General features: G+C 38.8%; 1 protein-coding gene across 6 annotated transcripts in view; it reads left to right on the top strand.

Annotated features, from left to right (window-relative positions):
• The first annotated feature begins 876 nt into the window (after positions 1-876).
• LOC100572393 (RNA-binding protein Musashi homolog Rbp6) overlaps positions 877-25199 on the top strand; it is a 399006-nt gene continuing 374683 nt past the window's right edge. For 4 of the 6 annotated variants that reach the window (XM_029489719.1, XM_029489716.1, XM_029489720.1 and 1 more), the window contains exon 1: positions 878-1989. In XM_029489719.1, the coding sequence (XP_029345579.1) occupies positions 1928-1989 (62 nt within the window). In that variant the 5' untranslated portion in view covers positions 878-1927. Of the gene's footprint in view, positions 1990-25199 lie in introns of all 6 variants that reach the window. The other 2 variants (XM_029489717.1, XM_029489715.1) reach the window with 1 other exon arrangement.

Genomic DNA, 25199 nt, shown 5'->3' with positions numbered 1-25199 from the left:
CAATCTTGATCATATTATTATTATTCGATAAAATATGCGTGCCCCTCACGTAATCAGCCGGACTTAAGTCGGTTCTAAACTTCCTAACCTAACATTTTCTTAGACGCGGGTACAGCCTTGTGATTATTTTAAAATCCCGAGACGCCAAATATTGTATTGAAATTACTGCGAATGATTTTCAAAATAATAATTGATGTAGTAACCACTAATCAGATATATTAGTATTATTGTCATTTGAATAAGGTTATAATACGTTAGACTTTCCCTGCAGGAAAAAAGCGCGTATTTATTTATCGCGATTTTTGAAATCAAAATTTCCACTCGTAGGAGGTATCTCTCGAAGAGTAAAAATGCCAGTCAATATGAAAAGTTGCGCTTTTAGGGAGGGGGTGGTCGTTCGGGGGATTTAGCGGTGTTGGTGGGGGAGGAGGGTTGGTCCGAGTGCCGACAAACTCGGCGGACAGATAGGGTTGCATGTGCTGTATTATAATAATATTATAATATAATATCGACTCGTGTGCCGTTTTGGTTGCATACTCATTAAGGCGGCGGCGGCGGGACGGGCGACGACGACTGCGGCGGGTCGGGCGCACGCGCTCGCTCGCCCGTGCGCGTTTCCTGTGCGAACGCATCCGCCGCCGTCGCGCGCGCGCGCGCACCACACGACGGCACGCACACTGACGCGGGCAAGCACGCACACCGTGACAAAAATACGCTGTCGTACACGCACACACGCGCGCACACACGCGCTCCCCACGCCGACGGGCGGCGGCGGCAGTGGGTCCCCTCCGCCGCCGCCGCCATTCCTCATCACCCCGCGGTCATGGCGCGCGGCAACCGGCGGCGGTGGCGGCGGCGGCGACGGCGACGGTCCCAGTCACTCGCCGCACCGTTCAGTCGAACATATCCGTTTAGCGCGAACGCTCGGGAGTATACCGTGTGCGCCAAAAAAGCACACCTCCCACCAGTAGTGGTTAGTCGTAGTTTGCAGGAACAAAATATATATATATATATATTATATTTTATACGTGTATATATATACATATATATTATTATTATTATAATATATATATATTATATACAGCAACAACAACAACAACAACAACAACCACCCAAAATCACGTAATAATATATATATATATATATATATATATATGTATATATATATTTTTATACACCACCTTTAATAATCGCCGTGTCATCAATAGAGAATTGACTTTTGTTGTAAAAAATCGAGTGTACATCATCGTTACGACGCCGGTCGTGTCAATCGCCGACGACACCACCGCTGCCGCTACCGTCGCCGTCATCGCTGCCGGGTTAACCACCACCGCAACGGACACCACGTGAACAACAAATTCGTATTCAATTTCGTGTTACATATTATTATAATATATAATATAATTGTGTGTGCGCGTGTTTATATTATCTGTCTGTCTCTCCGTTTCCGTCTCTCGGCGCCTGTGTGTGTATCTCTCTCTATATTTTAATATTTATCGTACACGGGTGTTACTCTCCGCAGAGGTGTCTCTCTCGCGCCGGTCGAGTCGTTCAAATTTACAACGAAAATAAATTATTTGTATTTTAGTTTTTTTTCGAAATCAATCCGTTCGCTCTGTCCGCCGGTCGTATTCGCGCCATTCGCTTTCGCCGCCGCCGTCCGATCGAATAAAAATCGAAACGCACGTGAACTGTGCAGCAGCAGTGTGCGTATACCTACTGCAAATATAAAGTAATATCAACCGGCTAGTTCGCGTATATATATATATATTACACACGTCGGACACGACACACACTCGCCCACGACACACTTATCGCGCTTCATCCCTTCGTTCGGTCGTCGCCAAAAGTTAACACACGAACACACACACACACACGAGCGCGCACGCGTGAGTTATTATCGTTATCGCATTATATCGTCTGAACGATGGAATCGCAGAGCACACAGGACGCAGTTACCGTGGCCGCGGAGGTGCCCAACGACCCTGGGTAAGTCAAGTATTATTATAATATAGCAGGGGTGTATTACAGATGTAAACATAAATATCGAAAGTACCGTAAGTATAATATCTCACGAGCAGTTGGCCGTCGTCAGCCGGTGGTGGCCGGTGGGATATCGGCGTCACGCGACACACACTACGTATACATATATATACAAAGTATATAGTGCATTTATATATATATATATATATACCATACACACGCGTAGGTGCAGTACCTGCGCGCGCGCCACCCCTAATCCTTCTCCGCACTTTCCCCTCGGACACCTCCCCCGACGAATCACTCCCCCATTCGCCACCCCCCGCATGAAGGTCGCCGGCGGGGTAACCGCCCCCGCGGTCGTCGGTGGGTTTTCCGATTTCTTTGAAAATCCGTTTAAATACGTATACGCCGCGGCGTGCGCCACCGGCCCTCGACACGCCACCGACCCGCCACCTATCCACGTCAACCCTCCTAGCCATCCGGCACGGCCTCTGCGCCCATCACACCCGGCGCTAGTCGGCCTGCCTCCGCCACCGTTTACCCCGTTGTCCCGGTGCGGAGTGCAGGTTGAGGCGGCGGTGACTCTCGTCTGTGAGGGTAATGCACCGCCGCCGAGACAGTTTGTATACAATAATAATATAATGTACTATATTATTGTTGTTGTCATCACTCGATGACGTGAGTTATACAATATTAATGTGTTATCATTATTTTATTTTTTTCTGGGATGTTTTCGTTCACCCTTTGGCGTTGCCAGAACACGACGGTGACGAAAAATAAATAATAATAAATGGTAAAAAAAAACCGAGCCCCGTCCGACTTTTCGCGGGGGGTGTATCGATTTGCGGTCCGGTCGAAAGTGCATGGGTTGAGTCGTCTCGCGCATAATTTAAAAACATCAAATAAAACCGAACGAAAACCATGTACGATGACCGTGACCCGTGTATCATACACACACACAACGTCCACACGCACGCTGTTTGTAGTAATGAGCCTAAATGACGAAATGTACGTACAATATAATGTGTACTCATTGTACCTATATAATGTATTATTAGCGTTGAAGAATGTGTCTTTGGTGTGATAACGATAACAGCATTATAATACTGTTTGAGAAATAGTGCAAGGAAATTAATAATAATAATAGAGAGATCCGTTGACGCGATAAAACCGAATACGAAATATTGACGCGCACGCGTTTTTATTTTTTTCTCATTTCTTTCACATTTCCTGCATGTTTTATCATGTGCCGATGGCGTTCAATTAGTTGTGTTCCTCTATACAGCGGAAGGAAGGAGGTAAACCCTATGATAATATTTCGATATAATATATAGCTGCCGAGTAGGTATTACGGCAAACATAATAAAACTCATTGTACAGGTGCGATTATTAGAGAGACCGAATAAAATAATCGAGCGATAAACGAGTACAATAACTGTTATTGCAATTCGCAATTGTCATAATATAATACTATTGATTATTAGTGCGCTCTTGCGAACGGCGTTATAGTTTCGTATAAGACATTTTAATGAACGTTTCTTCGCCGATCTAACCCTTCGTTATGCCTATTATATACTAAACGTCTATACCTACTACAGCCAGGTCGGCAAAAGTCCGTCGAAGCACAATTCGCATTGAATCCAAACACCACGACGTTTATAATCACGGTACAATATAGTTGTTTGTGTTTGTAAGTTACCGCCGCCGTTTACGTAACCGGGAAAACTTCAACATAATAATATATTACATTAACCTAACCTAACCGTACCGAACCATGCGTTGTACTTATATTGTTAAGTGCGCGAAAGTCAAGCCGGGTACGATTTGTTTCTCTTGGTATAGAACCCTCCGTCAGGTTTCGAAATTGACTTCTCGGTTCATCCAGTGCATTATACAGATCATATTGAGCATTGGCCTTTGCAAATAAAAGCTATATTTTTCTTTCTTGTCGGTGCAAGGAATAAACGTGTGGGGGCGTTTTCTGTACATACGAGCGGGAAACACCAAAAAATGTGCGTTGTTATTTTTTTTTATTTTTTTCGTTAACGATTTAAAAATACAGCGAGTTGTAATGCTGCCAACGGTAACGAACCGTTTGTTCGGAATTTCAAAAAAAAAATTCGGTTGAACAACGAAGGGATTTTTGTCTACCCCGCGAGTGACGTCATCGTCGTCGTCGTCGTCGTCGTCATCAGAGTGTGTATACACAGATACACTATAAACATAGATTATATGTAACTCGTAAGTTTATTGGTACTTAAATACGATATTGTACTATGTACGTGGATGAATGGACAATGCACGCAGTAGCGTAACCAACCCTTGAATAAAAATAAAATAAAGTCTGTATCCTCCTTGTAACTTTTGCGTGTCTCTGATTTAAGGGGGATAGACTGTATAATATAACGCAAGTTAAGCAGAGTGCAGACATCTCGCTGACCCGTCGGACTGCTTTTAAAATTAGACGAGGGCAAATGTCCACCTCGTCCTCCCAAATTTCGCCACTGAATGGCATTCGAAGCCTGGCACTCGAAGCCGGGCCCGCAACAACGTGACTACAGGAAACGCACTAATTGGATGGACGGGATGACGTGCCTTCCGGTTTCTGACAATACCCGCGCAGTATATGACACAAACGTATATACTATCAGTCATGTTATATATTATTTATAATATAATGCAGAACTATATTGTGGCATGGAGGATGATCCTGTGTCAGCGCACCGTATAATACACTTGCGGTATAAATATTGGAAAAATCAATTGACGATATTAAAACGTATATTATAATATATTCAGACCCGGATCGCTCGTGTTCGATACACCGTGAAATCGGCTGCAAACGACAACCCTGCACTGGACTCGTCGCGTGCGGTGCAGTATACAGAGGGTCGTAAATACGTATTTTAACGTGTTTTTTTCGAACAAGGGTTCATTGTTAGGCATTTCGTTTTATCGATAGCCGCGTGTCTCCAACGACCGTAGCCAACTATCCCGTAGTGTCTTATTGTAGGTACCTTTACCTATATATACAACAATGACGACGTTAATTTAACGAAAACATATTATTATTTAATTCAAATATTGAATAATATTATAATACACAGATCGTGTAATGGGACCATAATATTATTATACGACGGCAGTTTGTTCTCTTTTCGTCAAAAACCGTATCGATGAACTATGACGACATGCCAAAATACCGACGTGTGTGTGCAAGCGCCCACGTGGAATTGCGTCATAAAAATATAATAATAGTAATAATAACCAAACCGTTTAAATGTGGAACAAAACAGCGTCAGACCAACAACGGTTTCCAAAAGATTCGCAGGTATAGAGTGCAAATTCCGTTGAGTTAAAAAGAAAAAGGAAAAAAGAGATAGATAAACTTGAGTTACTTGATTAAACTAAATCGAAATGTACATATATAATACACGTCAAACGATTGGAGTAGGTACAAAAAAAAAGAAAATAAATACGTTTCATCCGAACTTCCTGTCGGATTTATTATACCGGATTTAAAATAACGAGATTCGATAAAAGTATAAAGTTGAAACTTACCAAATTTATAAAAATACTTTGCTGGATATCGAAACTTTTAAGTTGCAAAATGACGAATTATTACGCATACCAGTAACGCATATTCGAATATATTATAGCACGGGGTTTTACCTATCTACCTTTATATTATTTTAATATTACACATATTGTAATGTGAAACAAGAACGTAGCTGATGTACAGATGTTATACGCATGGTTATTTGGTACGTTTATTTAAAAAATATTTTTATTAATTAAATGCCTCTGCGAGCCTTTAATTGACTGAAAAATACATTGTTATCGTTAGGATGTTATAGCTATTAAGATAAATATTCATCATTATATTAACTTTTAACCCGTAGAACATAATACGTTGTTCTATATACCTAGTCATTTTTCTGTTAAATAATATTCAAACCATTTCATGAGTTATGATTATTGGGATTTTTAATTTATTTAATTTGTCATTAAAATAAAAACATAATATTTAATTATGATTTAAAAAAATATACAATACTAATGTATGAGTACCTAATATACACTCGTTTTTTGAATATTTTTCTTTCGATACACTTATAATAGACCAAAGTGTTTTTACAATAAAATTATTACGTTTCATAGTTTGTACGTACATCATATTTTTTTATTGAACATGTTATAGCGTCAGTTTACCCAAACACTCATATGTAAAATAGATATATATTTAGTTGAATTAATATTTTTTATACGATTTTTTTGGATTTTTGTAAGTAATAACTATTAAATGTTTTTGTTACTTATTGAAAAGTTTTTTGTTTAAATTTTTTTTATACACCTAGTTAATTTCAATAATTAATATTGCATAATTTAGTTGATTATTTTATGTTTATCAATTTAATTAAAAAGTTATAATTACATTTCTTCGGAGCTTTATAAAGTTAATTTATTAATTAAATATTTATATTCACGAATTTGTTATTAATGATTACGAATTATTTAACACATTTGAATAATAACAACAAAAAATAAATATTTAAAGTCAAATCACATTCGACAGTGAAATGTTAATAATTGTTAAAATTAAAATTATTATTCTAATTTGGAATAACATGTATGGGATAATATATCATCTACGTCGTTAAAGTGATTACGGTCCAGATTGAGTATGTATATATGAAAATGGAACAACGGTCGGCTGGTACATTTCTGAATAATGTTCTTATATTAATTAAACGAATCTTTAATCTTTGAATCAAACGACGTAGCAACGAGTTCTCTAGTACTGCGGGTGATAACAATATAATATGAAACTACAGCGAGGAGAATAAAAAACACGCACAAACCTTTCCGTTTGAAAATCCGTTTTCATACGTCATAATAATAATATAAGAATACTATTATTATTAAGCATTAGTTTTACCTGTACCTAAACGTCATCGTGAGCTCGTCTCGAACTTGTGGAATTTGATCGTCCATCGAATTGTTGAATTTGGCCCTATCGAACGCTGCAGAAGTTTAGCCAGCGATATAATTACCAACATATACCTACCTAACTTACACACACATATAATAAAACATTATTATATTATAGTAAATAGATTTTCGAGTATCAACGAAATGGCTGACATATAATATTATTATGATAATATGTTCGTAAAATACGTGTACACATTATATTATATTAATATCATTATACATATTGATATAATAATATAATATAGTAGCAATAATAAAGTCGCGGTGCTCCTGACTGGTTTGTCGTCACAACTTTTCGACGATTTATATTATTATTATGTACCTAATATGCATTGAACATGCCATTTTTTTATATTTTTGTTCCAACAACAAACGCCGTTCAGAGGTAGTATTTTTTATACATACATATCATGCGTAAACGAACTCGAACGATAATCATCGTCGTGTCATGATTGTACCGTATATACCTAATATTCAACTATGGGTACGGGTGTATAATAATATAATGTTTTATAACATTATTAGATATCCATATCTAATGTACTCGAGAAATCTAACGATTTTTAATCAACTGGCCGTATTACACACATTATACATTATACCATAGATTTTTTTAAACATACGGTGTAGGTACTTAAAAAAAAAAAATTATACATACATATAATAACGCCGTGTAAACCTCTAATGGCGTGTATAATATATACACATATAATATGGTGCACAACCCGGTGACCTTCAGCGATTAATAATAATATAGTCCAGGTAAATAATCTATATGTGCACCACACGTCGTTGCATTATCCTAGGACCGATTTGCAGATGCATTTACTGCTATAGAAGTATAGACTGCAGTGATGATGTATTAGGTAAAGGTAGGACGAGTCGTGAGTGGGATTCGAATGCAATTTTTCCGGCGCGGACAACTGTAATACGACTCCGGCAGAGTGTAGTACCTACATAATAATAATATACTTAATATTATTATGATTTTATTACTAAATGTTGTTCGTTATATTAAATAGTACCTATACCATTCGAAATACAGCCACGCACCGCGAAAAATCGGTCGAATAACGAGAGAGCTGATATCACACATACACACAGCTGTATACTATTACGCAATGTATATTAATATAGTAATATGGCTATATAATAGGTGGCCAGAGAGTAAAAAAACTAAAAAAAAATATTAGACATGAAAAACCGGTGTAAGCCGCGTGCGTCTAATACTCCGAATGTGTATCATTAGCGTGTGTATACACGCGATCCGGATTGGTATACGGTGACAACGGATACGCTTATAGGCTGCAGCAGCGTGGGGACGCGCATCAGAGGGAATAACATAAAACGAGCACGAACTTAAACGCAAATATTCCCGACTGACAATAATGATGAATAAAAATTATTTACTATCGATGAATGGTGGGAGGGTGGGGAGACGGTTCGAATGAAAAACTAAAAAACTGCCCATGCTAATTAAACATCAATTGTGCCCGGGGCCTGATCCGTGACGGATAGTCGCGAGCACTTATCTTAAATAATAATAATAATAATAATATGATAGATATTAACTGTGTATTTTACCGTCAGTTGTTACCTATACATTATAATATATTATATTATTTCGATTTCGATTTCGCCAATGACGTTTTCCGTTTAAAACTGCGATCTAATAATATAATATTCTATCACAGAATAGATGATATTATTACCCATCTATTTCATCTATATTCTGTGGATTATATTACGAGTAGTAAAAGTAGTACTCACCTACTTCAGACGCTGTTTTATTGCTAAGAATTACGGAAAGTGAAAAATATTAAACTGCAGTGCAGCAGATGACGTTCGAAAAGAAACGTTTTCTTCCAATATTATTTATTATTACCGCTTCCGACTAAAAACCGAGAGATCACAATATATTGTATTAATATAATATTATTGTGTATATTACACTCGTTCTGCCGTCTCGGATGCCTTAAACCGTCTTGATTTTCAAACGTTAATGTCGTTTATACTTCCATCTTCGTCCCGAATTCAATTAGTTTAATCGAAGCACTCCCTTTTAATTGTTTGCATAATATTAAAGATGCATCGAAACGTATTTTTCGACGAGACGCGCGTAATACTACCAATTTGGTGGTTTGGACTCAAATTAAACATGACGTTTTGAGGGTATATATAAATCCCCTAGGAAAGACGGCAACGCGAGGGTAAACTGCTGTTGAAAATCTTGAGAGTCCTAATTCCTCCGAAGGGTTTGCAGGCTGACTAATTTTAAGCTGTCATTAATATCGGCTTCGTTTCTCGATATGTTTAATGTCAGTTATATATTATTGTACTTAACCGTTTGATATGACGTGACTCGCGTTATTGTAATAAAAAATTTCTGGGAATTGTTGTAGTACGAAAACACGCGCAATTAATTCTGTGACGACGAAAATCGATCGTGTGACGTCGTTCTGAAGGCGAAATGAAAATATTGTGTACAACGGACGGAAATTATTAAAAGCTCACAAAAAAGAATTGCAGCAAACAAACAAATCTGCATGAATCACGATGATGTAGATGGATATTTTTATAATTTGACTATAGTAAAAGAGAAAAATGGAACGATTGACGCTGTGTCTCATCATATACTCGCTCCCCCACTCCCCTACCACCACCCTGCAGGGAGCCCTGATTCCAATGAGACAAGAAGTTCTAGAAGTGCTTGTCAAGTTTGTTAACCCGAGTACTTTATAAACTTTGACAAAATTACATCTTAAAGATTCGTATATATATAATATACGCACGAACGCCGTCTACATCTATCGTGCTTATTATATTGAACTTGTAAACTATACACTCTAAGGGCCTTGCAGGTCGACTTTGGAATGAAAAACACAGAAACGTAGTTATGTAGATGAAAAAAAAAAAATGAAATTCTTCCCTATAAAGTAGTATTACACATGGTGAACAAGACCATCCGTTTTCAAAACAAACAAATATAATATTATTTAAAAGTAGGTACCTTCATATTACATACCTACTGTTTTTATTTTTCGTAACAATATACCGAGTACACCGTATAAAATATGTTAAGAGAATATTATGTGCAATTTTCCGTGGCGTGTTTAGAATTTTACCGCCCTTTATACCTATGTTGTTTTTCCTTAGCATTTAAGTTTTGATTTCACCTGATTTCTCAACAGTTACATTTCATATTCAATTTTTATTTTTATTTGTTCTTCAACAAGACAGTGATAGTGTGGTACTCGTCGATCTTGACCCCTTCCACTTATATATAGGGGTTAGGTACAATTTTTAGTCGAGTTCGATATCTGTTAAATTCAAATTTATGTCAAGTTTTGAAATTTAAAACATGAACAAATATACACTTAATAAAAATAATAATTAAATTGTCAAAGGTTTAGCACGCCATCCATATATAATAATAATAATTATCTACCAAAATATTTTACCTATCAACACCGCGAATGTAATAAAATGTTATGCCGAGTTCAGGAAGAGTTCTCAGATACGTGGACAGTGTTATCGAGCCGAAGCCGATCACTTTGACGGAGCGAGGATATACACAGTGCAAACAGGTGCAGTATAGTTTGAGTGCGAACGATTAAATTTGTATTTTAAACTCCTAAAAATTACGTAATTTAGTCAAACTTAATATATAAATATAACTATGACAATTATAAAAAAAAAAAAACGTACCGGCGTTATTAATTATTGTATACGTATTTGTACGTCCCATTACATAATAATTATTACGCAATTTAAAACCGAAGGAATCTCAAGTGTCTTGGAGTAATATATATTTTATAATTTTATAGAATTATTTGGGAGGTATATCGCAGGTTAGTAGGTATACCTGCTACTGTGGGCGATGACGCGCGTTCGTTTATTATTATCACTGTTTAATGGTACGCGTTCGTGAAGCAACGGCAGCGTAATAGGCAGTAACATCTTTAATTAAAGTAACGGAAACGCCGTTTCCATTAAAATATTATCATGGCCTAAAAGTGAAATGTTTCCGTCTTATTGAAAAAACTTTTTTTCTCGTTTTTTTCCTCTCCTACCCCCCAACAAAACCGTATATCTTCGGCGTTTTTCGCGAACTCATTAAATTTTTCCTGCGCGGCGGTAATTCATTTCCTCGGATTTCCATTTTCCCTTCGCGTTTTCTGTATCTCTTATATTATATATACTAAACGATAGTATTATATTATAATAGTCTCGGTACATCATATTGTACACGCCGCGATTCGGTAAACTCTGCACGAGGAACGCATCGATGACGACTGGTAATTATTACCATGATTTCTCCTTCGATGGACCCGTCGAACCTTTTATGTGGTAGTTGATATTAAGTGATCAGTTATTTGATTGTTTATTATGGCGAGCGTACGAGAGCTTTAACACGATCGGTATCCAATAATATGTATGTGCGACACGGTCGACAGTATAACATTATAATATTGCTGGTGCATATGCATACACTACCCCGCGCACTCTATAGTCGCACTTAAAACCGAATAATGCACGTAGTGATAATCGTGAGCAATGTATTCCGAGATGAATAGGCCTTATAATGTGTAGGATTCATCAAGCGTGATCATCCGTATTTTCCTCACCCTTCCCTTCAATGATTAATTTACAAATTTTGATTTTTGGAATTTTAAGTAATAGTAATGATAAAGACCATATTCACGATTATTTAGATTTTGTACGTAAGACCTACTATATTTTAGGAACACCCTGTGGTGATACAATTTTCTTTTTAAAATGAAAATTAACCTATTTTTACTGTAAATTACAAAAAAGATGATATTTGAACATTTTCATAATGAACCTATCTAAATACTAAATGCTATATGCTATATACTAAGAGAATAACAGACTTCCAAAATGTTTTCGCTACGTTATATTGAAACTAGTATTAATAATTCTCTGATATTTTTACAAATTACATAATGTTTACGAATTTATATTAACGGCTTAGTTTTCAAATCACCATATCTGCTAGCATCTTTCAAATCAACGATTACATGGACCTATTATTCGTAGTATATAAAGTTAATTAACTCAAAAACTACTCATTCGAATTTCAATTTAAATACAACAACATTTTTAAAAAAAAAATCATCTGCTTAACAATGTACAGGAATATAGGACAATTTTTATTTGAAAAAAGAAGTTGGTATCGTAAATGTACAATAATCATTAAATTGTATCAAAAAAATCTATGAAATATAGCCATAACAAACATATTTTAAAGTTCCAAAAATCAGGATTTCAATAAATTCAATAACAAAAGAAATCATTGTGGGTGAACATGCTTGCTGAATCACTCTATATATTTGAATTCGTTTTCTTTTTGAGGCGCAAAAAAAGTTATAAACAACACTTTTGAAAGAGAGACTGAAATCGATATTATAGACGTGCGGACTGCGTTTAATTCCATAAAAATGTCATTTATTTGACGTAGAAAGACATAAAGAAAGCAGCACACGTCAATGTTTAACATCACATTATAACAATACGTAATATATTTTTGACCGTAGGTACATCGTGGAAAACTGACGGATAAACAGAAAGATTAAAAAAATCAAACACCCGAACCTAATGATAATCTTCGATGAGTAGGTAGTGACAATGTATAACATATATAAATATATTATATTATAATGGTACTATACTACACGGGTATCGTGCGCGTTGTAGACATTCTTGTCACATTTTTTTCCCAACAATAACGTTACAATATTAAAATGTCTTGTTTATCTAACCTTGGGGCGAGCATATAGGTAAACCGTTGGTATTTTATGGGTGCGCAATAGGTATATGCACTGTACATAATATAATATACCTATATATAATTATAATATATTATTATTGTCGATATGAACACTGCGCTACAACAACAGATTGCAGTGATAGGTATTCAATTACCCAAATAATAGTAACGATATGAAGTAGGTACCTATATATTATTATGTACAACTGCTGCAGATGATTGCTTGCGATCTATAGCTGACTATTTTGGTGAAAACAAATTTCATTAAACAAACTGCAAACGCTTGACCAAATAAGCATCGAGAAGAAAACCAAAAAATAAAAGTAAAAAAGTAAAATTAAGTAAAATATAGTATTATATACGCCTGGAAAACACATTTTTAGGGTATTTCATCATCCGAGACGAACCGCATGGGCATGGCGCTATACGCAAAGTCGTGCGTAGAAAAGTCTTGTGTTGTGTATACTCGTAAACAATAATATAATATTATATTTACGATTTGTAGACATAACGCGTGTGGACGAGAATGACATAGGTACTTCCGCCGCGGTAGCAGTCGAACCTCTTGACCGCGATCGGCGAGGGATGGAAAAGGTAGGACGTTGACCGGAAGTACAATAGCTACCTGTATACGATCTATATATGTATTGCCGTGTAATATTAAAATATGTATTAAAACAGTCAAGCCCGGATTAAGACATTTTGAGGCCCAGGGGCCAAAGTTTTAAACGAGGCCCCTGTACGAAAAAAAAAAATAATAATGTATATGTTAATATTATTTAATATTAGGCACCTGTTATAATAAATATATAGATATTAGGAACATAGCAATAAATGATGAATAATATATTATTTTATTTTTAAATTATAATTTACAAGCATTTACCACCGCTACATAATCATCGATTATTTTTTAGGTGATTTACGCAGCGTTATAGCATATAACGAAAAAATTAATGGATAAATCTGAGGCCCCTAAATAAATTCTAACTATCGAGGCCCGGGGGGCATGGCCCCCCTGGACTCCCCCGTAATCTGAGCGTGAAAACAGTACGCTATTTTCCTGTATAAAACATAATATGGGGTGGGAGCGGTGCGTGCCTTAGGACTGAATTTTTTTTTTATCGTCCTAAGGCCCGTTTCACATGGACGCGTATTCATACGCGTCCATGTGAAAGGGCCCTAATTCGACTTATTATACTTAGGTATTTTATTTTTACTTTAAAAGTTGTATCGACTTTTTTCGTCATTACCTTTTTTTTTTTTTTTTTTTTTTTTCCAGTTTTGAACCGACGGCGCCGCGGGAATTGCTTGCGCATTACTTCCGCGACGCCGCCGTCGTTTATTGAAGTAAACAACAATATATATACATACGTGGGGGGTAGACGGGACAATTCCCCGACTTACCCCCCTTTATACATGACATAACATAACAATTTACAAATTGGTGGGATGTTCGTCTTTTGGCGGGCCGACCGGAGTCCGCCGCCCTAGCAGTCTCGTACTTATCCGTATGGTCTTCTTCGTCCTTACGATGCGGTGATCGTCATCCCTCCCGTGGTGTCACAAGTGGGGGGGATGAAGAACGTGGTCGGTGACACCTCCGACATTTCGCGATTCCGCGAACCGTGGGGAATCAGACCGTTCTTCATCGTTGGTCCCGGGGGTGGCCGGTCATCGGTGCGCCTGCTCTTCGCGCTCGTCGGCTTCTTTCGTCGACAGGATCGACTCGCACATGGCTGTGAACTCCCGTCGATTGATCGCAAACTGAGCGAGGACTCTGCGCCGAGATTCTGTATCGTCTGGCAGGTCGGCCGGGCAGGGACCGCACAGGATATCTTCCACGTCGCCAGCGTTTGGGGGTCTCCTCAATATGTCCGTTAGCCGGGCTCGGTCGTCAAGCCACCTTGGACAGGCAAACACCGTGTGCTCGGCCGTGTCGTCAGGGTCCATACAGTAGCCGCAATAGCTGTCCTCAGCCCGATCTCTTTTTGCCAGGTAACTGCGGAAGCACCCGTGTCCCGACAGCGCCTGGGTGAGGTGGTACGTCAGCACCAGCGTGGGCTTAGCTAGCCATCGAGCGAGGTTTGGTATTAGCCTGTGGGTCCATTTGCGGCCGACGGCGTCCGGTGTCGTTGCAGCCCGATCCCATCTCGCTTGCCAAGCTCGTATGGAGATTGTCCTCTCTTCTCTTTTGATTGTGGCCGGTGTTAGAGGTTCTCCGTCCTCTCTCCGAGTCCTCACTCTGGCCCGTTCGTGGGCGAGGAGGTCGGCTGGGATCATGGACGCGAGTACCGATGACGCTTCGCCGGATACCGTTCGGTAGGACCGGATTGTCCTGAGGGCAGTGGTCCTCTGCGCTCTGGCCATTGCTTGCCGGTTTTTCGCGGTCTTAACGCCTGTTTTTGCCCATGTCGGGGATGCGTAGAGCAGCTTGCTGTTGGTGACCGACCCCAGCAGAGCGCGTTTTGCCTGGGCCGGACCACCTACGTTAGGCATCAGACGTCCGATGGCTGTCGCTGAGTCGGTAGCCTTGCGGGAGGCCTGTTGTATGTGTTTGGTGAAAGAGAGCCGAGTGTCGATCTCAACACCGAGGTATCGCATTGATTGTTTGATAGGAATTACGTGTCCTTCGACCAGAAGCTCTGGGTTGTCATATTTGTTTTTCCTTGTCAGAACTACAGCCTCAGTTTTGGTGGGGGCTAACTTCAGTCCATTTTGTTCCATCCAAGCCGATACCTTGGCTAACACAGGATTGAGCAGGGTAGCGGCTGCTTCGCCTGTGCGGGCGATGCCTATGACGCATACATCGTCGGCAAATGCCACGAGTTGGACACCCGAAGGGGTTTCCATGTCCAATAAATCGTCATAAAAGACATTCCATAAGGCCTGTGTCCGAGAACCGAGCCCTGGGGCACGCCGCACGTCGTACTTCGTCGGTGGAGTGTTTCGCCAACCAATATGTATCGATCCTGCAGGTAGGATCTTATCATTTTCACGAGGTACGAGGGTACATTCTTAACCCGAAGGGCATTATCCACCTTCTTCCAGGGAGCCGTGTTGAATGCATTCTTCACATCTAGAGACACAGCCACGCAGATATCCCTGTGCTGTGCCGCGCCTAACGCTGCGCCGTGTGCGGCGTTCAGCAGTCGTTCCATTGCGTCAGAAGTCGAGCTGCCTTGGCGAAACCCGTATTGGTTTGGTGATCTATGACCGGTGCTATCGAGGTGTGTGTCGAGTCTTGCCAGAATTAGCCGCTCTAAGAGTTTCCCCGAGGAATCAAGCATGCACAGCGGCCTATAGCTGGACGGTTCAGTTGTCGGCTTGCCGGGGCCTTTGTGCAATAGTACTAGTCTGGATTCCTTCCATCGGGAAGGGAAGGTGGTGTTGGCCAAGCAGTTGTTGTAGACGCTGAGTAGGACGTTAGCCGGAGGAACACCTTGGTTAGGACCTCGTTGGGGATACCATCGGGGCCGGTTGCCTTACCGGGGGGAAGTCTTTTGCAGGCTTGGGCCAGTTCAGCCAGGGTGAAGTCCTCAACGGTTTCGTCTTCTGCGGTTTCTGGTGGGTGGGGCTCGAGTGCCCAGTCCGTCGCTGGGGGGTACGGGAAGAGGTGATCAGCGATCTCCGACTCCATGCCGCGGGCTTCAATTCCTGGGCGTCGACGACCGATGCGTTTGGTGACGACTTTGTAGGGAAGACCCCACGGGTCGGTGTCAACGGATTTGCATAGGTCGGACCAGCATTTAGCCTGGGAGGATCTTATTGCCTACCGCAATGCCTTCCTCTTGACCTTATACGCGGTTCGGTGAACATCCAGTTGTTCGTGTGTCTCTCGCCTTCTAGCTGCCCTGTGGTAGATCCTACGCAGTCGACCGTATTCGTCGCGCAGCTTGGCAATTTCTTGGTTCCACCAGTGGACTTGCCTTCTGCCGTGAGGCGGTGGTGCCCTGGGCGGCATGCATGCGTCGCAGGCAGATGTCAAGTATGAAATGTACTGGTCAGCAGCTTGATCAGTGGGCGTGTTTTCATCAGTAGCGGGCAGAGGTGCTATTGCCAGGTGAGAAGTTAGTGCGTCTAAATTGAGCTGTCTGTAGGCCCATCCCCTGTGGCGTTCCGGGGGATCGTCCTGATCAGGAGTCCGTTCTAACCGTTCTAACCGGAACTGGATGTATCTATGATCACTCGCCGATTCGACTTCGTCCATGACTCTCCAATGAGTGAGGGTGAGGCAAGGTCGGCAGCGGTGGAACGTGACATCAATCACCGACTCAGCGTTTATTCTGCGGTACGTAGGCTTGTTGCCAACGTTGCCGACCAACAGGTCCAAACTAGCAGCTAGGTCAGCTATTTGGTCGCCTCTAGCATCGTTCCGCGCTGAGCCCCACTCCTGCGACCAGGAGTCATTACCTATGACCAACAGAATTTAACATTAATTAAAATAAATAACATAATATTATTCTATTACAGGCATAAATAATTTTTCGTGACAAAACTAAATAATAATAATGATTATTTATTCCAATGCGGTATGTGTGTATGGCATAATAATAAACAATAATATTAACAACTATGATAATAATATTGCACTTTTACACTAATAGTGATAGTAAGATTTAAGAACAATAGAATTATAAAATCACAGTTTTTGAGGTTTATGGGTGGGCCTTCATAGATCAACTCCAATTATCGTGCGTGCTACCTTGTGTATGTCGACGATGTTTGGGAGATACAGAAAAATAATAATGCTGTGCACTTGCGCTCCTTTTGATTCGGTTAGTTACTGAACTTGAATTTTGTTCTATAATATTTGAATTGTATTTGTTATAGTCGTGATTGGGAAGTCATCGAAAGTGCCAAGATTCTAATAAACCCGGGAGCATTATAGTTAGGGGGGATTCCAAATAAATTTTCGATCCGGCTAGATCCTGTAGGGGTAATATGTATTTAATTTTTGGTGAAAAATCAATACTTCCTCCATCTATGAAGCACGATTTGGAGGATGTAAAAGTGCGGATAATGCTGTACATCATTTTGAAGCCATTTTTCTCTAACTGTGTATTTTACTGAAGAGTTCTTGTATGTTAGAACTTATACATTTTTCGAGGTTGAATAGATCAATACTGCGTATAGTGTGAGATTTGAATTTTCATTAATTGCAGGAAGACCTGATAGGTACCTATATTAAATAATAATGATGCTAATTTTGAAAATAGTCCTACAACTTCGATTCGTTTGAATTCTTTAATTTACATTGTTAACACGCACTGTCCTCCATATTTTATTAATTCAATAACGATATCCTGCTCGACGACATTGTTTTCGCGAAAAATAAAACCTGATTAAACGTAGCTATAGTTCACTGCATGTTATTATATTATAGGTATACGATAATACGATGAGCAGGGCTGTCACAGGGTTCGCTTAAGTTGATTTAGAAAACCCCGTTTGTGCATGACTATAATACCTATCGCTCCTGGAAAAGTCATAAAATATAATAATATTTATGTCGAAAAAGAAAAGTATATATATAAGGTATAGGTACTAGGTACACGAGGTATGTAAAAAACCTCGACGATCGTTTGCGATTTTTACGATAAACGATATGTTATATTACTATCATTGTTGTAAGCATTGTGCGACTTCTCGGAACGTGCGTAGGTAAAAAATAATAATATATCACTCATGCGCGTATATTTCTCAAACGTTCGAAAAATTCCTTTTTTATAAGTTATAACGTACAATATATTATAAATTATAATACTTCATGTTTATAACATAGTAATATGGTTTTATATTCCAACGACAGCTTTATTCGCAAAGTATGTGTCAATAGGTTTTTATTTGTTAACCAGTCGCTTGTAAAAAGCTTACCGACGCATTTTTTTACATTAAACACGTTCAGAGTAATTATTAGTAGTGACCTTAACGAAATATCATTGATCGATTATTATTATTATTGTATTGTCATAGGTACCTACTGCATTTAGGTAGTATGTTTTATTGTTTTTACCGGCTACGCGAGAAAAAAGCCTTCGTGTAAATTAAAACGCTTTTGCCCCTCTTTATATATATATATTAAATACATATATAAAATAATATATTTGTACCTATAAAAAAAACATATTGAGAAGAGGGAAAAAACGCGAAATTCCAAGAAAAATACATTCGAGCAACACGATATTGTTTTATAAAAATAGGTGTACATAATATTGGTGTCTAACAGGCGACGGCTATATAAGACGTGTTATCGACACGTGCGGGTTTTTGTTTTGTTATTTCGTTTTTTACGCCATTATATTATAGAGACCCCCGGCACAATTGTTAAAAGTTTCTCAATTATGCTCTTAGAATACAATATTATATAATAAATAATTTTTTTTATGCGCAAACGGTACTTCAAACGGCTATTTAAAATGCGTGTACAGAGTTTCTCGCCGTGTTTGTCTCCGTATTACACACCCCGCCTGCCTATATTATATATGCCTAACACTCCTCTATGTTAGCTTACTACTGCAGCTCTAAACACATCTATTTCTATAATTGTATACCTACCTACCTACCTACCTACTTGCATACCGAAAATCAGCGATGTTAAAATACTAGAATAAGGTTTTATCAAATTGAATAATGTTTATAAAAGTAAAATCAACTCTTCGAATATTGGCTGCCGATAATATTCTTAACAAACATGAAAACGTTTATTTTGAGTTAAAGTAAAACAAAATAAAGTTTTATAGATTTTTATGAACATCGTGTGGACCTCTAACAAAACATTAATTTTCCGAAACGACAATACAAAAATATTAAATAAATACCTATAAAAGAAAAGTTATTGACCGGGACAAATATTAGGAGGTACACATCAAAGTTTGCGCACATCAAAGTACCTCAGTATTAATAAATTATTCAAGACAATATTACTGGGGCAGGTGCGGCGTATGGAGTGCATATGGCTTTATCTCTAGAATTGAGCGTGTCAAGCACCCTTAGCAGTTTATTCCACCCCCCCGCCACAGGTGATTTGTATATGACGCACACGTTGCGGTGGTCGAATACTCACTTTTGACGGGCCGAAGGTACGCGTATACGTCATATTATTATCTGCGATGCTCGAGAAAGGATTTTATAAAGGAATTATTTTTTTTTTTCGCAAGCCAAGCCACTTGTCTTGCAACTGCACTTTCATTGTTGTTTTAACGTTATATAGTATATATAAATTGATGATGTCTGAGGAGAGACGCTCATCGCCGCCGTCGGTTAATGATTATTACGGTATCACAATATTAAGTGTGCAGTGGGGTACTCAGCCGCAGCGTTACAGCACGCATAGCAGAATAAATTGTAATAAAAATATACACTGGTGGCACTCAGCTCGCAGGCGTGCATTATATTACATCCGTCAATCCACGGGGTGTGCGACGAAAAACCCGACAACTGACTATACCAGCCACTCTGGAGATATAAATATCGAAAAATGAAAAAGAAAAAACTGACGTTCTCGCGGGATTTTTTTTTTTTATTAATATTTAAAACGCAACAACCGCGGTATATAACCACCACCACTCTTACCTGTTTGGAAATTTATGCATAAAAATAATATGTTAGTACCCACGTCTCCGGGAAACGCGCGAATAACGTATACGTTTGCGTAGGTATATACATACATTTTTGTGCTCCGATCTCCACCGGGACTATAGGACTCGAGCTGCCGAGCGTGATCGTCGGGCAATTTTGTTTGCCGAAAAATACAATAAACATCGTGTGCCGACGCTCAGTGCGGTATTTTGCGCAAATATTAACGAGATAATTGTATACGCGAACTTTATTTTGCTCCAAACTTCATGTTAATATGTGCTAGTAAAAAATATACACAAAATCATCTGTGACTGCGTGCTGTGGTATAGGTATACATATATTTAAATATTTTGTTATTGTTTTTCTCGCCGGTGAATTATAAATACTTACTATAATAATACAGGTACCAAGTGATTATGTATTTTTACATTACGTATTTGTATGTTCAGTTAATTTCTTCATATTATATTTAGCCGATTTTAAACCATAATCGGAATAGAATGGTAAAAGTGTAATTTCTTACAAAATATACATATTAGAGAAAAGTTTTCTTTTTAATTCAAATGATTTAAGTAGTGGGCACCTGGCACAATATATTACTATGATATTATATACTAACATACGTCTATACCTATAAACACGACGTTAAACAGGACCATCGCGACGAGGGGGAAAGCTAGTTAATTTTATCCATGTGTAAAAAAAAAAAAAATCTTAAACGTTTAAATAAAATTAACTTGACCATGAACTTGGTTCATTTTTATATGAGTATACTATAATATTATACGAATCAGTTCACATTAATCCGACTTACCCCGTATATTATAACAATATAATAGCAGGTCGACCCGCTACAGATCTGTACATTATGTCATTGAGTACAATATGTAAAGGATCGCGTCGCAGTCACAATGTTTTTTGGCGATAATATACGTATAATGTAATATATTTTATCGCTATATATTTCATATTATTATATTATTATGCGTCCCGACGACACGCGGGACCATCATTCTTAAGACGAGCTATATTCGGAACGGTGCCTGTCCGCTGCAATCGCGGCACCCGGTGAGATTAATGTGTGGCGTGCGCGGCGGCACTGCACGCGCGTAGAGAATATCGCGCGCATTATATATAACAGACGCGTTGACGAAGCCGCGTGTAATGGCTGGCCGCGGGGGAATAAATCGGCCGCGAAGTCATGCTGCGGTGCATTTATATACCTATATATACGTTATAATGTTATATATTATAACATGCACGAGTCTGGTAGGTAGTCAAAGGCTCTCTTCGGCACCACCACCGGCGATCTGCGCGAGTATTCTATTAATGTTGCGAGTACGAGTTTTATTTTCGTCGTTATTATTAGTAAATATAGCCCGCCCGACGGCGGTCCAGACGCGTTGTTATGTAGTCGAATACGCTCGTAAACAAGTGTTATAATTATTTACATAATAATGCGTATTATCGTATACGTCTATATTAGATAGATAGGTATAAGTAAGTAGAGACTACTTAGAGACGTACTTACATCAGCTGCAGTTGGCGAAGTGTGATGCGCGATATAGACAAGTCGAGTACTCGATATTACATTATGACGGGTCTAGTAGTTATAATATTATGGCCGAGGTCAAAACCAGATCGCAACCCAATGGTGCACGCAGTATATAGAGGCGTCGTTCGAGTACGTTCGATTTTCAGAACTGTACCTATGTAATACGCCCAAATTATTGAAAATATTATAAAATTTAAAAAATTACAAAAACAAATTTTTGTAGAGCAATCCAATTATCCTCCTAACATGGTGCACCCTAAAAGGAATGCAGTTCATTTAAACTGGATCGTATATACTAGTATATTAGGTGCTATAAGCAATTATTTTTCAGCAAAAATATTTAGTTGCAGGTATCATTTTTGGACGCCCTCGGAGGATCCCCAAGTTTTAAACGGGCATCGACAAATTTATTTTATAAAATATCGTTTGTAGAGTTTTTGAGGGTTTTGAGTTTTGAGTTTTTTGTGAAAAAATTGTTAAGGCACCTAAATCATTATCAATTATTATAACTTCTTATATATAACTCATACATTAAATACCACTGGTAACGAGCGAAAAACGCATTTCGATTTATATAAGCGTCATTCTAAAACCCATAATACACATCGTAATAATAATACCCTCGAAAGTCCGGTGGAGCGCAGTTACATAATATACGCGCTATAGCAGTATATGTATATACCAATTCGGAAGTGTGTGTTTCTTTTTAATGCCGCTGCCATCGAATATAACCGTGTGTGTGTGTGTCTGGCGAATATATATAAAATAGTCGGTTTAAGCTGTCCGGTCGCGAATCTAATGGACGTCGTGCGCGCACGAAAACGAGCCAATACGTCCCATAAAAGTGAAAAATGTACCGCCGATGATATTCGCGAAAATGCTAAGCCCCGACTGCGGGTCGAGATGAATGTACAAAAATAAAAAAAAAAAAATTGAAAAAACCGTAGGCGTCCGAACGGAGCTGCAGATCGTTATTGCGGCCGCGACGTTCGGGATTTCTCTGTTTTCCGCGGCAAACGGACGGTTTATTATAACGATACATAACATAAAGTATAAACTGCGCCGCAGCAGCACATATTATCGGTATAGAAGATAAAATAATAATAATAATATAATATATTATATAAATTGTAAAAACGATAGTATTATAGGGGTCGTCCCTCGATCGAAACGTCGGTTGCGTAATATTTTTATCGCTCGACGATCGTCTCCAGAGTGCACACACACACACACACACACACACTGCACGCGTGCGTACCATGTGATGGTACTTTATGTATACAGAGCGTACCTATATACTCTTATACACACGATAGGTATATATATGTGCGCTTGTGTATAAATAAATAATATCAAAGTTTTATAGGACGTTTGGAAAGCGATTAAGAGACGGATTTTTACCGACGACGTCCACCGCCGCAGCCGCGTATATTATACACGGTACGTCTGCAGCGGTATAATAATAATAATAATAATAATATAATATAATGTTACCGGGTGAGTGAGTGTGTACATGTGTGTGCGTGCATACATATAGCGATGAAATACCGGCGATAAAATATTTCGATATGAAGTCGAGGCGAGGGTAGTACGTCCGAACGTAGGTACTATGTAATAATAATATTATATTATGAAGACAACAAAACGTTTTAGTCGTATTTTACCTGTGTAATATGCGTATAATAATAATAACACCAGTCGTTTGATAGTATACAGGGTGGCCCGCCGCGGCGTCATTTTTCCGTCGGGGCGTTTTCCCGCTTTTCCGCGTCGGACGCCCGTGGGAAAACGGGAAAAAGCGGTTGCCCACCCTGTACGGATAGAATATTTTGTGCACACTATATTATATAACGTAATATAACGTGTGTCTGTGTGTCTGTGTCTGTGCGCGCGCGCGCGTGTTAGTGTAATACGATGCGAACACGGTCTGCTGCAGGGCTAGCTGGTACCGGGCTCTTTTTATGGCCGTACTTTGTTTTATTATTTTCGTTATTCGTGCTGTGTATTTCTGCAGTGTAGGTACCTATATAATGTAATATAATATAATATATATATATCATTGTATGCGACTTATAATATTATATTTTGTGAACGCGACTGCTATGCTATACTGCAGTGCGCGCGTGTACGACGGATTTTCGTTTGCCCAAACGAAAAAACAATAATATTATATTATTATTATAATACATAATACGATACGTGTATTATTATAGAGGTACCTCTACCTGTATTATATTGTATGCAATGCAATTGGACATGAAGTGTTATTGTTTACTATTATAGTATATGTATAGGTACTTGGATACTAGCAGCTGCAACGACGACTGCCGTATAATATCGCCATGAATTAAAATCGGTGGTTTGAATTTTTCATCCCTCCGATCGTTTGTTCCGAAATAAAGCACCGCTCTCTGTCTCTCTGATAAGTATTATCAAACTTAAAGTTAATATAGGGCTATATACCCCCCAATGTCTGATAAATCCCCTTATATTTTGAGTCTTTAGTTTTACCTGCATCACAATTCATTTAAATGCATTATAAGTTATATCACCCCCCCCCCCTTACCATTGAAAATATTTGGACACGCCACTGACTTTCAGTTATTATCTTGTATACTGCTACCAATAATAATAATAATAATAATAATAATAATAATAAAAATACATGTTCGTTTTACGCGTAATACGCGTTGTTTTTTCCTGGAGGTCTCCCGTATAAAAAAATTTACCGATTTCGAATATATAGATGGACCCGGGATTGGTATACGACATATCGAAAACGGACACCGTCTGGCGTCCACGCACGCCGATGAGTCTGCAGCAGCTCCTCTTCCCGCATACCTCTACATTACACAGCAGGCCGGGCCCTTTAGTTTTATTTGTAGATGTATAAATATTGCCGCACGCAAATAGGAGTAGTGCTTGTCGTACGGTGCAGCGGAGTACGCAGTACTTTTTTCCCGACAAATCGCTCGAATACCGGTCCGATTTCGTCGTGCGATAATGTTATATGTACATTACATACGAATCGCTTTGGCATCCACTCTACAGACGTAGTAGCGAGTATGTAGCAGGTACGGTCGGTTTAATGTTTGGGATTTAGTTGGAAAAAAAAATGTCATTAAGACCAACCGCACTCGATGGCGTTGCCGTCGTTGAGCGATTTCTACGGCGATAAACCATAATGAAATCGTTTGTTCGCTGTACGTACACACATGCACTATATTATTATTATTATTATTATTATACGTCGAATATTTCGGACCGCGTCGACGTGCACAATAATAATAATAA

Source organism: Acyrthosiphon pisum, chromosome A2 (assembly GCF_005508785.2).
Source record: "Acyrthosiphon pisum isolate AL4f chromosome A2, pea_aphid_22Mar2018_4r6ur, whole genome shotgun sequence".
NCBI classification, from domain to species: Eukaryota; Metazoa; Arthropoda; class Insecta; order Hemiptera; family Aphididae; genus Acyrthosiphon; species Acyrthosiphon pisum.
The sequence above is the reverse complement of the archived record's forward strand: the minus strand, read 5'-3'. Positions and strand labels throughout refer to the sequence as shown.